Source organism: Manacus vitellinus, unplaced genomic scaffold (assembly GCF_001715985.3).
Source record: "Manacus vitellinus isolate BGI_N305 unplaced genomic scaffold, ASM171598v3 scaffold_21_pilon, whole genome shotgun sequence".
Taxonomy (NCBI): Eukaryota; Metazoa; Chordata; class Aves; order Passeriformes; family Pipridae; genus Manacus; species Manacus vitellinus.
The window spans coordinates 9,609,347-9,624,382 of record NW_021939546.1 but is presented as its reverse complement, the minus strand read 5'-3'; the positions used below and the strand labels follow the sequence as shown (position 1 = coordinate 9,624,382).

Below are 15,036 nucleotides of genomic sequence, written 5' to 3'. Positions count from 1 at the left end.
GAACTTACTTGGCAGATAATGGCTGTACAAAGAAAGAAAAAAAAGCACACTGTATTTCAGAGACCTTTCAATTTAAATTTACAATTTCATTAGCCATTCTTCAAAGGAGTTACCAACATGCAACACTGAACTTGTCAACCACAAGACTCGCAGGCAGTGTTATCTGGTGCTAGGACACCATTATTTCAGGAAGAAAAGTGAAGGGGGGAAGAAAAAGAGTAACTTTGACAACTAAAGGACTCCAATAAAAATACAGCCCGAATGATTAATTTCAAGGTAAGTATTTTAGTCAGTCAATTGAATTAGTACAACCTTTCCCAAACAATAAACCCAAGATAACTCCAAAATGTAGTTCAGCTTTTTAAAAAAAAAAGATGAAACACTTAAGGTGATTTCCATTTCCCCACTATATTAGATAAAGTAGTTTTAATACACACTTACATCTCTAGCTTTCCCATAGAAGGCTTCTTGAAAAGCAGCCTCTAATGATCCAATAAAATAAACAGGATGGCAGTCACCATATCTATTTGAGACAAAATTTCCAATTAATGGATTAATTACGAAAATAAGTAATTTCAATATTCTACCACTTCACATATTCTGTAAATATAATGCACTGGTTAAATCTTTAGAAAGATGAAGTATTACACTTCTAAAGGACAGAAGGGAAATATTTAGAAGCCAACATTCAAAAGCTCAAAGTAACAAACTATTACGTTACAAATTTTATCATAAAAACCTTCTATTCGCACACTGTAAGTTCTATACAATTTTCTACACAATTTCCAATCACAATTTATTTCCTCTCATTAAAGGTTAACTGATGGCTATTCTTGCATTACACTTTAATGCATCTCACATACATAACATCATCACAGAGGAGTGAAAACAGAAGGCATATAAATTTTGCATTACTTTGCAGCTTCTACCTGTTCAGTGAAACATGGCAACTGTTTAGCAACATATGATTTGGTACTAAAAAGTTTTAAAAAACCAGCACTTCTATGTTTTTTAAAAATAGATATTTACCCAACAACTTCATTATTGTGAAAACTCTTAATGTAACTCTATATATTTTTCAATATTAATAATTTTCAGCTTTTCTGTTCCTGTGTATAATAAAATTATTATACATAATCAGAGTCCTTATCATTCTTATGACCTTTACATAATTAAGTAATGATACTAATTAATAGCAAAATAAATAAGGCAAGAATCTGTCACTCTAACTTGGAGTGAGAAATAATTTTATTTCAGAAGCAGCTCTGACAAAGTTCAAATTAAAATAAATTACATTAGGATGTATAAATATGCTATAATCCCACATGAAAATATGTGCATTTGGTTTATTTTTATTATTTACTAAATTTAACTTAGTTTGTAACAAGAATTGCACAGTTAATAGACTAAGGTTACCTTGAAGAAAACTCCGCTGTAAATTGTAATAAGGCATCTCCTTCATTTTCAGCATTTTCTGGCACTTAAAAAAATGAAAAATATAAATTAAATGCATCCTTATGGAAGCAGGTTGTAATATGCAAACTCAGTTGCTTCATAGACATTTCATGTTGCCACCTTACTTGAAGTGGTTACCAACTGACCATATAAATTTAATGAAAGACTATAGACTATGAACCTTTGGAAAGACATGAAATTTCCAGAGGGTCTCATGAATATATTCAGGTTTTCCAAACAGTAAAATCCTCAGGTCCAGTGTAATGTGATATATCACTTGTTCTGAGCTAACACTGTGGACATACTTTAATATATTAAAATGAAAGGACTGGCTTGAAAGGCTTGACCCACTATATTGTGAGTTGCCAACTATGTCTGCAGTGTTTTCATTTGATACAGTCATTAGACATGATACTCAAACAATTCTAACATTCCTGTCAAAAGATACTTTCCTATTTCTTGTTCTGCAGACTCATCACACCTCTCTGCCTTCACTACTGCTGTACAAAGACCAGTTAATTGCAAATTAACTGTCAACTCTTACTCATTGGCGATTTCCTCAAGGCAGATGATGCTACTCCAAACATTTCTCCATCATCAACTCCAAACTCTGTAGCATCTTCAAAGTCATCTCCATCACTATCACTAACCATATGAACGTCAGTGCATTGCTATATAAAAAAAACCCAACAAAATCCACAGTAAGCTTCTATTACAGACATCATCTTCAGTGAAACACACAATACATATACAGGGAAAAATACGTATTTCTACAAAAACACAATAAACTGCATTTTATTTTACTATTTTATACAGCATTATCACCCTGCTTTTTATAAACAAGACCTAATTTTTAGCAGTAGTCTGGTTGACAGCAGTATTATGTAACAAAACGCATTAGTAAAGAATGAAGGAACTTTCTCTGCATACCCAGAGTTGAGCAAATTTTATCCAATGTTCATGCTGTTTTCCATCTAATGGTACTACAGTTGGTGTAACTACATAAGAAAGAATGAGAAAAGCCACACAATGGTGGTTTTCACATTGGTATTTGGCATACCAATACAAAGGAGAAATATCAACGTTTTTGTGCGAAGAGCTACGGTCTCATCTCCCTCCCATGAGATCTTTTGGATGTCATGTCCTTTGAAACACAGAACAGCTCAGAAAAACCTTGGTTTCAATAATTCAAATTTAACCTGCTTCTAAATTGACTTCTTTTCATGAACAAGTATTCCAGCTCTGCTTGACCTACAAGTTACAGTGATAGCACACTAGAGAAAACCTACATGAACTGCTGAAGGTGCAGTGAAGGGTATTATGGAACATGGGATTTCAGCTCTACCTGAGTGATCACAAGAGGAGCAAAGAGCTCCAAACACACAGGATCTCTCTCTACAACAGCTACACAAAAAAGACTTCAAATAAAGAACATTTACTAACTAGTCAACAAAAAAAAAATCTACAAGGTGAACAAAGTCAGATCATTTTGGAAGAGTAAAGCAACAATGATACACAGTTATGCTGGTAGATCTCAGGAATAAAAAAATAACCATTTATCTAACCTGCTAAGTTGTTCAGGTATAGTTAGAACAGTGTTGTCTGACCATCCTCTAACTTTTAACAACTACCCAACACCATATATCCAGTCTTGTATCCTGACCATACCTCACAGTTCTCTCTTATGAATATATATTAAATTCATTTTAAGGTACGATAAAGGTAATGGAAATTTTAACCTAAACTAATAATAATTAGGAACAATGAAACAGGAGTTTATACAGTCTGAAAACATCTCATTCTGCTAACACTAAAAATACACGTTTCAACCTTCTATTTAATTTGGAGTATTTTTCAATCTTGCTGTGATTTGATTACTTTTTCTTTTCTTTCTTCAATGAGTCATTTACCCAGTTCCTTACTTTGCCACAATTACGTGCTACAGGAACTGTAAACTGATGGTTTAAAGATGCAATTTTATTGACATAGTTGACAACACAAGGGATGGTGACTACTGCAAAATGAGGCTTCCCTGCTTCTTCCTGGAGTATACTGGTAAAATAAAGATGATGTTCTTACCTCCTCTGACTGCTCCCTCGTTTGTACAGGTGAAGACCTTCTTCCAACTGTAAGTCGATGGCAAGGGAAAGTCAGCCCCGATGCAGCAAGAGTCATCTACAAAACAACAATAATCATTTATTAAAGCCACAGTGTCAACTGAAGGTTGGTTTTTGGGTTTTTTTAAGGTTGTTTTGAGATTTAAACTAAAGGCTGCACTGCAGAAGACTGAATTATTTAAACAAACATAAGGAAAGAAGCCAGAAAAACAACAACAAAAAAACCCAACAGTTAAGTCATCTTGAAAAAAAAAACCTATTTTGAAAGAACAGTTTATCAGCAGACATTGCAACAGACACAATCACATTGGTAACTTAAAAAATACATTTCATCTCCTTTTTGGTCACTATAAATGTCAAGGGTGCATGCCACGTTTCTCATACGGACACACACACAAACCCAACAGTGCTGGCGAAGCTGCAGTCAGCACAGACAGGAGGGATGTTCAGGAACCAGTGCCAACAGAAACAGCACTGGCTCAGAAGCACCTAAGCCCTATCTTGATAATACATGGTTTGATTTTACAATGTGAATAGCTTTTAAATAAAGATAGTTGATTAATTTTTGACAGTGACAAAATACTTGATGCTGTACAATTCTTAGCGAAGTGAAGAACAATAGTTCTGACTGTATGTTTAAAATATTGTTTCTATTGGTTCTTTCAGAAGAAACACAGAGAGGACAGAAAGAGATTTTCTAGATCCTATAAAGCTTATTAGTATTTTTGCAGGGTACAGAATGAAAGACTTACATTATAAGCAGTAAGGTAAAATACATTTCAATCATCCTCAACAAAAATCCAAGAATAAATCATAAACCCTAAATTTCATTTACTGCCATGAGCACTGAAAATACCCCATTTATTTTTTATACGTAATTCAGAATGACTATATCACTTGTCTGCTAGAACTCACAAAGATTTAATTTGCTGCAGGTTGAAGCAGGCTGATTAAGCAGCCTGGTTACCAAATGAATGTTAACCTGTCTGAACTAGCCTACTGTCACATTCTCATAGCAAGGTTAAACAGAAGTTTAGCTGTGTAAAAAGCACAGCAATCGTCTTAAAGGAAGTGAGTTATAATGTTCTGGAGCAAATGAAATATTAAAGATGACATACAGGTCAAGACCAATTACCTATGAAACTCCTGTGACAAGAGCATAAGAACTGCATTCTCTGTAATAATCCACCAGCTCGATTATTATTTTTATAAGCTTTTAAAAATAAACAAAACCAACTGTTTTAAAAGCTGAAACTTTGCCCTGTAGTTACCACACTATATAAAATACTGGTAAAACACACACACCCCCCCATCCCAACCACACACAGACTACAGTTCCCTATCTCACAGCATCAAATACCCCGACAGATGCCTGGAAAGGCTCCTGGTGTCTTTTACGTGCACATTAAAGAGAGAGTGGTAAGATCAAGCAAGCAGTTATTGTGCTGCTTCATCACTTGGCCCAATTGCAGGGTGTTGCAATTCCAATTTGCAACCCTATATTATAGTGTCAAAGCGTCTCTCAAATACGAGCTTACAGCAGAAGGGGTTCGACATCAGAGCTTGTTTCATCCCTCTCTCCAGACAGTTGCTGGAATGTTGGGGTTTTGTGCACATTTGTGTGAGAAATCACCCTCCCCTTCAGCATTTTTGGAAAGTTTTTTGCAAAGGAAAGGCCAGGAGAAATAGCTCTGCCGTCACTTCAAAATAAACTAGCGGCATCAACGTTCTTCTAGAATAAAGGTACCTTCATTCTAAGAAGAATCCTCTCACAAGAACGACTCTTGCACCAGAAAGCTTAAGCTTTATTTCGGAAATCATAAAAACATCAAGTAAAAGATTACTTTCCAGGCAGCTCAGCCTGGTGTCATGGATAGTAAACCTCAACTTTTCCTCGTATTTTGAACACAAGCCAATTTACTGATGGGAACACCCGCTGAAGGGTCTCCGTGCGAGAACTGTAGACCTCAGGCTGTTCTTGGAGAGCTTTTTCTTTCTAAATACTGCACCTGCCTACTCCCAAATGGGGTTGCAGGACGTCAGATAAACAAATCACTGTGTCACAGCCACTTTCCCATGGAAATGGACAAATTCTTTATTCCAACTCCATAACTGAAAATGTTGGTTTGTAGCCTGACTACCTGACATTCTCTAACTTATGAACCCATCTGGTTGTGCAAAAACTCAGAAGTCACTAACTTTTCTGAATTTTCTTTTTTTTTTTTTCATGAAAATCACCTTTAGGTGGGTACTAGAGCTTTCACATGCACAAGAAAAGACATTGAGAAATGCATATGCAGGACTCGTGCACCAATGATGAGTTAGATATAGGTTATGAAATAAATAATACATTAGAGCAAAAATAAATAAGGTTAGTCTATTTTTCTAGGCAGGAAATGTACACATGTGCAAATCAAATGGTCTCAGAGTTGAAAGGTACACAAGGTGGAAAGTGAAACAGAATCAGAAACAGCCAAAATGACTTGCAAAAAGTAACTCCAGATGATTATTGGAAAGTCAGATCTCTGGTCCATCACTATGTATACACTGCTTGTGCTTGTTGAAAGTTGTTTGGCTTCCTATAGCTTTTTAAGGAGAAGGACAATAAAACTTCAAACATTCCAGGGAGAGTGGCAGCAGGGGAGTCCTTCTAGGAGACAACAGAGACATTGAATGGATTGCTATTGGTATTCAAAAGGTAATGGTACTATCTGGACTAGGAGTGCACAAAGGTTACTTCAAATAGGTTTTAACTACTAAAAGAAAGACCACTACCAAATCTTACAATTTAGAGAGGAAAAAATTACTCTGGTGCTCACTTGTGCTTTCCAACAGTAAGACACTAATATTATTTGTAAATACTCAGTGTAAGATCAATTGTATTTCAATTCCCTGCATTAGAAATTGGGGGATAAACTTAAGCAACATCTTTTCTGATCCAAACATGCAGGATTCTTTGTCAAACTCCCAGATTAACCCAGAAATATTTGCCAAATCTAGAGTGAGACCAGGTGCCTTCAACAATAAACTATTCTGCCTGTTAGAAAGTATTATGTTGAAGGTTCTAGAAATAAAATTCAGAACAATCTAAAAATGCTCTTTTTTCCAGATATTTCATGATACAAATATGTCTGCAGGAAAGAAAGACATCTTGTAATTCCAGAGTGCTGCCATCTCATGTTCAGAATAATAGGAAAAATTACAAGTCCATAATCTCAAAAGCTTTTATCTTCTAGAAAGAGTTTGTTGGCATAACTTAATTCCCACTCTTGCAGACTCCTGAAATTACAAATAAAGGAACAAACTCAGTCTCTTGCACCAGTCCAGAGATATTTAATCAAGATACTGAAGATCTGAGAAAGATAAACAGAAAGAATGATACCAGCAGAGAACTCCAGCTGCAGAGCTCACTTCACTTAGAAATGCTGATACAAAAATTATAAGCTCAGTGTACTGCATCAGGAAAATAGTAATTGGATATGACAAATTGGTCTTCCTCATGTTCAGCCACACACTGATGGAGAAAAATAGCATTTCAAAAGAGATCTGAACAGCAACCATATCTAATGTGGAAAGTGAAGGCCAGCTCTAAGCTTTCTAATGCCTTACAGAGTATAGCTGGACACCCAAAGTGGCCAGCTTAAGGCAATAATCTGTAAAGAACCAGACATTGCTTCTCATCCTCAATTATTGGGAGGTTGTGCTTTTCACAGGATACTTATCATCAAGGGATCCTTTCTCTCTAAAGGGATGAAGCTTTTTTTAAATGAGAACCATTAAAAACAAGCAAATATAAGTGATAATGTTTAAGGGAAGTAGGAATATTGATTTATTTTGTGCTCTTTGTTACGTTTTTGATTGCTACAAGAGCAGTGTGTTTTGAGATTTTGGAGTGTGTGGGAGCACTACATGTGCATTAATGTACATTAATGTACTTTAATGCATATATCTAAACACACAGACACTTAAATGGAGCCCTTCAGCTCTTTCACCCAGTACTTGTCACTTTTAAAAAACAGCTTTTTGTCCTTTAAAAGACCACTTAAAAGGTAGCCTTCACAGGGTAACTTTATTCTTTGAGCTACTCAAATGAAGAATCCTTTCCAACTCACTGGAGAGGTGTTTTTCCACGGCAAAATATTTTCTAGTATCATTTAATGAACATAAACTAGAGATTCTCGATCGTTTCCTCTCAGAAATTCAAAGGTCAAACTATAAATCTTACAAAGCATCAGACAGAAATTCAGAGAACACCTGATCCAAATGCAAAGGAGATGATTCTATCCATGATGGCAGATTTCCACTGGTTTGCACACAGCAAGCGAATCAACAGGCATTATCTGACAATGGCAAACCTAAACCAAAATAAAAAACCTTGGAGTGGACAAACCTTCTGGATTTTTAATAAAAAATAAAAAGGAATGTAATTTCTGTATAACTTGGCTGCTGTGAATCAGTCGAACTATTCAAGTAGCTGCACTTCTAATACAGAATTACAATTGTCTGTATATAATCTGCTTCAATAAAAAACTAAAAAGGGGAATTCTCATAGTGTCATTTCCTGCTGAGGTAAAGGAAAATAATCCATGTTTCCTGCCTTTAAAACGCAGAGATAAGGTAAGCAAACAAGATTCTGGTGTACAAAATAAAAATACTTGACTCTCCTTCATAAATCTCCCATAAAAAAATCAGTCCTACTCAAGGTCAGCCTGTAGTATATTAGGCAAAAGGAAGTCTTAATAACCTGCCCTGCAGTTCTGTCATCCTGAAAAACAGCGAGGTACAAGTATAATTCCAGCTTTCCAGCTGCACTCACAAGCACAGACAGATGAAGAAGCCACAGAAAGAAGCCTTCCCAAAGATGCCACAGCATGTGTAATTGCCAAGGGGGTACATCTTTCTAATACATCCTTTCCACTCTGTAATGCTGAACAGCTCCAATTAAAACTTGAGTATATTCAAATGTGGATGTGGGTGGGTTTACCATACAACATGCATAATTTAGATTTTTGGTTTCTATAGTGCAAAGCACTTAAGGAACACTCAGATTATCCAATCTCAAATCTTTCAAACTGACATCTCTAATTTCTGTTTGTTGGAGCTCTCATAGTCTGTCCAAGACAACAGGCAATCCTGTTTTCCCCTTGTTGAGCAAGAGGAACAAATAAAAGTTGAAGATACTGAAGATAAATCTGCTGTTAGCATGTCTCACAATACAGAGTTCTCACTGGATAAACAACCTCCACAGCTCAGTAACTGCAGCAGCTCTCTGTTACCTCAGTATTGGTTTGAGAATGTTTTATGCTTTCACTGCATGACCAGCGCGTTGCTTAAGAAGAGAAGATTATCTCCAGGAAAATATGACAAAAAATGTTATTACTCATCCTTTGAAATCGAATTTCAATAGAGATTATACAAATATCTTGAAACCTAAAAACCTTCCTTTTGCCCCGAAAACAGCAGCAATGCGAGCAACATTCAAAGTATTACTAAAAGGGCTCTAAAGTCATGGTGAGTTAAAGTTATCTAATTAATTAAGAACAGAAGTTCATGCTAAGCTTTAACAGTCTTTGAACTAAAGCTGTGGTAACAAGAGAAATTCTACCACAACTGCAGACTTCTAACCACCCTCGATAATTATTATTACAATATATATCAACTCTTGAGATCTGGAAGCCTTTTGTGGCTGCTGTTCAGTACTTCAGCCATAACTAGTGTGTCAATACTAGCTAACCACAGTTTCAAGTTAGAAACAAATACAATAACAAGCACAGAAATGATATCCCAAAATAATTTTTATTGATCAGGAGGTCATCAGCTGAACAAGAGCTCTTTCTAGAGGTTGCTTAGCAGGCTGCAGTAGACACGTGGAGGTTTGTAATACACATACATCACACAAAAAATTCTTAATCAGAAACGAATGCACTGTTACCTACAGACTGAAACTAATCCTTGTTCAAATACTTCATGTGACAGTCCTTTCACCGTGTTCAAAATGTGAGCTGCTTAGCTTTTTGATTTACTGGTTAGTCACTGATACATGGCTAATGTATAAAGAAACAAACACGACCGAGTACATTCCATAACATGCCATGCTCAGTTATTCAAAATAACCCAAGAGAGTTGTCCATAGCAAAGAACTCAACAGCTGGTAGGTGTCTCCTCTGTGAAAATTTCACTTCTACATAATTCGATCCTTTTTCTTGTTGGAGTAATTACTATGATATTTTTTTCCTCTCATCAGGGAAGAGAAGGGGTAAGGACAGAAGGATGAGAAAGGAGCATTATCAAGAATTTCAATTTTCATATTAAACTTACTATTCTGTTCTCTGACCTTTTTTGTAGCATAAGATAATTCCTTGGGTATGATAAATACCAAGGATTCTATGATGTCTGTATATACGCATTTTCTTGAAGCTAGGGGGGAAAAAAGTGGTATTTTGAACATAACTATATGAAGAAAGAACATTCCTGTCCTAGTTTCTCTATTATACTCTATATGTAGCTGGGTTTGCATACAAGGCATATTAGGGACCAAACACTTTCATAGCCCAAATGCACTAACAGTAGATAAGATAATAAGACAAAACAATTCAGCAGTTTTCTGAACCTTGGCTGAACAGCATGACTTCTGCAAGGGAGCCTTTCCCAACCTCCAGGTTCAGTCCATTCTCTATCATTTCAGCCCAGGCAGGTAACATCATGCTAAGTGAAAAATTCTATCCCTTCTTAGTGTAGACAGACTTCAGTTTACATGTCTGCAAGGCATATTCATCCTGGCTAATCCCTTCTTCTCCATGGGCAGATCTCTGGAGAATTCAAACAAGCTCATTTCTCCCAGCCTACCAACATGTCATCTATCTCTCCTCACCAGACAAATTAAGTTTCCTGTTCAAAAAGACCTATGCCTCAGACCTCAGGTCTTTAAGTCAGAATCTCAGGATGATCTAGGGAACTGCAGAGCAGTTCAACTTAACTTTACTCCCCCAAAAGTGGAACAGGAACAAAATACAAACCAATCTATTTGGCACACCTAGAAAATAAGTTATTCTTCTTGTTCCTCACCACTGGAGCAAGACTTGTCAGGCTGCTCCACAGCTGAGGCTGCTGCTGCTCCCAGCTCGCTCACATTTCCATTTTCCTTTTGCAACCTATCTTTTTTGAGATTAAAGAAGTGAGCAAAACAAAAAGCAAGAAATATTTGCGTGGTGAAAGGGATACAGCAGTTAATGAGGCATGCAGGAAAAACTGAAGTGTAAAAGTCAGAGGGGAGAGGTAGAGCAAGTGAAAGAAGTTTTGCTTCCATACTCAAAATGAAAGAGTGGGAAGTTTTTCACTATACAGTTGAATAACATAGTGGTTTCTAACTGCACATGAATATTGAAGCAGGGGAAATAAGAGTGTGGGAACTCTGGCAATTTTTTGCAGTTTTGCAAAGAATATCACATGGCTCCACGCTTTTTCCTGGCCAGAGACCCAAACACAGAGAAACCAATCCATGCAGGAAGGAGGTGGTGGACTCCCAGGCAACTCATGTTATTTCTGAGAATACTCAAGAGCCTCATCATTTCAAGAAAGATGATGCTATGATACGAGACGGCCTTCATAAGAGCTTGTTCTTGCCATGGCTGCAGTTCCCGGGGTTTAACCAAGCATTATTAACAGTGCGTGGGCAGCTTGTTGTGCTCAGACAAACCCTCACTAAATTCCTTGGGAACAAACAGGTGATCAACATTTTCAAACCCATCGCTTGTCACTGTATAATTATTCATTAGATAATCTACCTTCTTTTCACTGTACAATCCCACAAAGTCTGATACATGATTTAAGAATTCCCGCATGTTCATGTTTAAAAGTAATGTTTAAAGCTTAAGGAGATTAAAGGTTTTCTGTGAATTAATGTTTATGCTTTGGTTTGCTCTTTTCTCAAAAGTTAGCAAGTATTCTTTCAATAGTAACAGACTGTAAAATTACTCCTATCCACACTGAAATACATTATATACATAAAACAAGTGATATCACGCCAAGAAAGAGCAAGTATCCCACTGTAAAATAAAGGTACATTGCAATTCAAAAAACAAATCTATTAAATGCCTTTTTTTTAAATTGGCTGAAATGGGGGCTTTTTTGTACTATGGAATTAATTATGAGACTCAAAAAGATTTACTAGACGGTACTGAGGGCTCTCTTCAGTCTATACTGGTCATATACAGACATTGCTGTTTAAGTTTAGTACATAATATTAAAAAAAAATAAATCAATCAACCAAAGCTCACTACTACCATGTAAGCCTTTATCCTTCCTTGAACAATAATAATAAGTGGATGTAATTCCACATTAGCCACTTTGTCTTTTGACATCAAATAGCATTAGCTGGGAAAAACAGTCAAGTATGCTTGAGGTTTGTTTGTTTTATTAAACTATTGCACAAATATGAAAATTAACTGAAGAGTGTAAAAAATTTGACAGCCCTTGAAATTAACTTCCTATGGAAAATAACTTCATTTTCATTATGCATCTCCACTAAAAAAAAAAAATCTTGACAGGTATTCAACATTTCATTTTAAACACTAACTGCATGAAAAAAACATCTCTAGGGTGGAGTGTGTTCAGGTTATAAATCAGTAATGCTTATTTTAACTCCTCACAAAGTGTTGTTGAGATAATTACTGCTGACAGCTTTATTCAAGGTTCATTTCACTTTTTCTACTATTTTTCCCCTGTTAGAAGTTCAGCAGGGCCCATGGGAAGATCCACCCCTCACACCTGTTAGGGTTCTTCATGTTACTGAGGCCAGTTTGGACACGTCACTTCAAATTAGCATTGTGCCAGCGCGCTGTGACAATTACTTATCGCAGGTTTAACTTGGAAAAAAGTTTCTAATCCAGCCACAAGAACAGTGTCAGAGTACGTAATTTAAACCTGTCAACACAGGTTGCAGGAAATTCATTCCAAGGATTTCAGTCATGTTCCCATGGTAGATCTTTGAACTATAATGAAGCTTAAAATCACAAAGGAATGCTGTAGAGTTACAACACAGAACCCACAAGTTTGAAAAGCTCTGAACTGAAAAGAAGTGTTTTAACTACTAATAATCTTTTAAACATCGATAAACTCTTTAGATTAGGATTAAGAGATTGGTGTGCTTAATTCTCAAAAATTCCATAAGGCTGCATGTTAAAGGTATGCATCTTATTCTGCTACAGTGCAAAGGCACAACCCAGGGAGATCTTTACATGTGCTGAAGGCAGCAGCACGGTGAAGATGCTCTGGAATCATCTTGGGGATAAACAGCACACAGGTTGGGAGAAGGGAGGCTGGAAGAGAGTCCATAGCACAGCGAGAAGGCCACTTGTGTCCTTCAGACACCGGATAAGCAATGCTGAAGTCACAGCAACAACCACTATAAAGGCAGCTTCACAAAAACACTGTGAGCGTACAAGTTTCTGTACGAGCTTGAGAAAAAGTGGTGCCCATTCCTCTGGGAACACCCAGCTCTGGTACGCTGGCTGAACACACATGCCAATTTTTGCCGCGGTCCCTGTTAATCACCAGCCGTATTACTGTGCATCCACCACTCTCGTTTGCTGGCTGAATGAAAATTATCCCTGGTTTGGATTATTTCTCATTTGATTGAGCCTAGTTAGGCAAATTAGGAATTAAAGCAGAAGGACAGCTACTGTAGTGTTTAATGTTGCTTCAAACCGCAAATATATTTAAAGGAAACAACAAGAAAATAATATTTCTTCGTACAACAGATTCTGCTAAAAAAGAGATATACTTGTGAGGCTGAAACAAATACCCATGATCACTTACAGAGCTCATTCTTCTTCTTGGACAAAAACTGTAAATATTAAAAAGGATGAAAAATCTGCCAAGCCATTTGCAGCTATTTGAAACACAGGGTAACAGAATTAAATAAACGCTGAAAGACCTGGAACACAGTTAAGTATAGACCATGAGGCTAATTGTGGATCTTGAGTTAATTACTTTCCACTGATACGTTTTCTCAATGGTCTTTTACATGAGTTTTTTCTTTCCTCAGTCTGAACCCCAAGGCAATTCAGTGTGCTAGCCTCCAAACTCTGGGTGATTCATTGTGTACTTCTGCCTTAGGATTTTTAGTTCATGCAGAGAAAGCCAGGCTTTCACATCAAGTTGATGTTAATGTGCACTGACAAAGCAACAGTAAAGGAGCTTCATGTTTGTCACAACGTGCACTCTTTAATTTAGTAATTGCTTTATACTGATATGCAAATAATGACACATTTCCCAAATTTCCAGTTCCTCAGCAATGCTTTCACTAATTACTCAGTGGTTAAAACTTATGCATGTAAATTGGTTCAGTGAGTTTATTAATAAGTACACCTGTGTGAATTGATCTATAAAACACACATGCCTGGGAACAGGTCATAACTCACTGTAAATTCCTGAAGGTCTCAGGAACCAAAAAGAAATATTCTCTCATTAAACAAGATGTATTACAACTAACAGAGTTATTCATAGATAAACTGGGATTCCAAACCTTTCCTAAGCTAAAGAGAGACTGCCTTTGGGTGACAACAAATACCAGGAGTCAAAGCATTCATCCATTTTATTTTGCCAAATGAGAGGAGGATCAAGGTAAAGAAAAGAAAAGGTCAATAAAAAAAAAAAGGACAAGAATACCTCTAGCACCCAAAAACATGGGAAAGCACCAACGTCCACTCATCCATCAGTTCTCTGTGGACCACCACGTGCTCTGCATCTGCTTGTGGTATTTGTGGTACTGCTTACTCTTACTTTTGATACACTAACATGAAAAATTCAGCTGCACTTAACATGGACTCAGACTCATATCAACTGCAAAAACACTAAACAGAGTTAACCTGTCTTCCTGTATTTCCTTTCCTCAAAACTGTCCTGTTTCATTTGCTGCCTTCTTTGTTGAAATACAGCATCTGTTCTGTTTCCAATATTTTTTAAAGTAACTACATAATTGCCACAGAATAGTGTATAATAATTGTTTTTACTAAGTATGATCCCAACTAATTTATTTTTTGCTATTCAGAAGAGACACAAAACTATTTACAGATTTTTAAGGTCAGAAACAAGTAAAATAATAAACAAAAATATAAACTAACAAACAATTCATCCAGACCACATATTGGCCACAGATATTCACAGATACACTTTGAGAACTGCTTTGCATTCACAGAGAGCATCATCCAAACTTGGCACATTTCTGGTCTATGGTGGGATGCCATTTACTTCACAACATTGTACAACGTTTTGGATGGCAAACAGAAAAGTGCCTGGATATGTTTCCAGAACTATATAATTCCTTGGCAGAGTTCAGGCAGTTGTGCTGGCAGCACTGCTTCCAACTAACAGTTCAAACACTGATAGGGTTTTTATGCTGCCTCTTCTTGGATATAACTTTTCCAGGGATTGGATTTTTGCAATGTTAGCTCTTGAAAACATG

General features: G+C 36.5%; 1 protein-coding gene across 1 annotated transcript in view; it reads right to left on the bottom strand.

Moving 5' to 3' along the window:
* Window positions 1-15,036, bottom strand: part of FAF1 (Fas associated factor 1) — a 155,914-nt gene that overhangs the window by 50,172 nt on the left and 90,706 nt on the right. The window contains exons 9-12 of the mRNA XM_008925207.3: window positions 3,535-3,630; window positions 2,000-2,126; window positions 1,417-1,480; window positions 442-523 (exon numbers count right to left, since the gene is read on the bottom strand). Coding sequence (XP_008923455.2) covers window positions 442-523; window positions 1,417-1,480; window positions 2,000-2,126; window positions 3,535-3,630 — 369 coding nt within the window. The remainder of the gene's footprint in view (window positions 1-441; window positions 524-1,416; window positions 1,481-1,999; window positions 2,127-3,534; window positions 3,631-15,036) is intronic.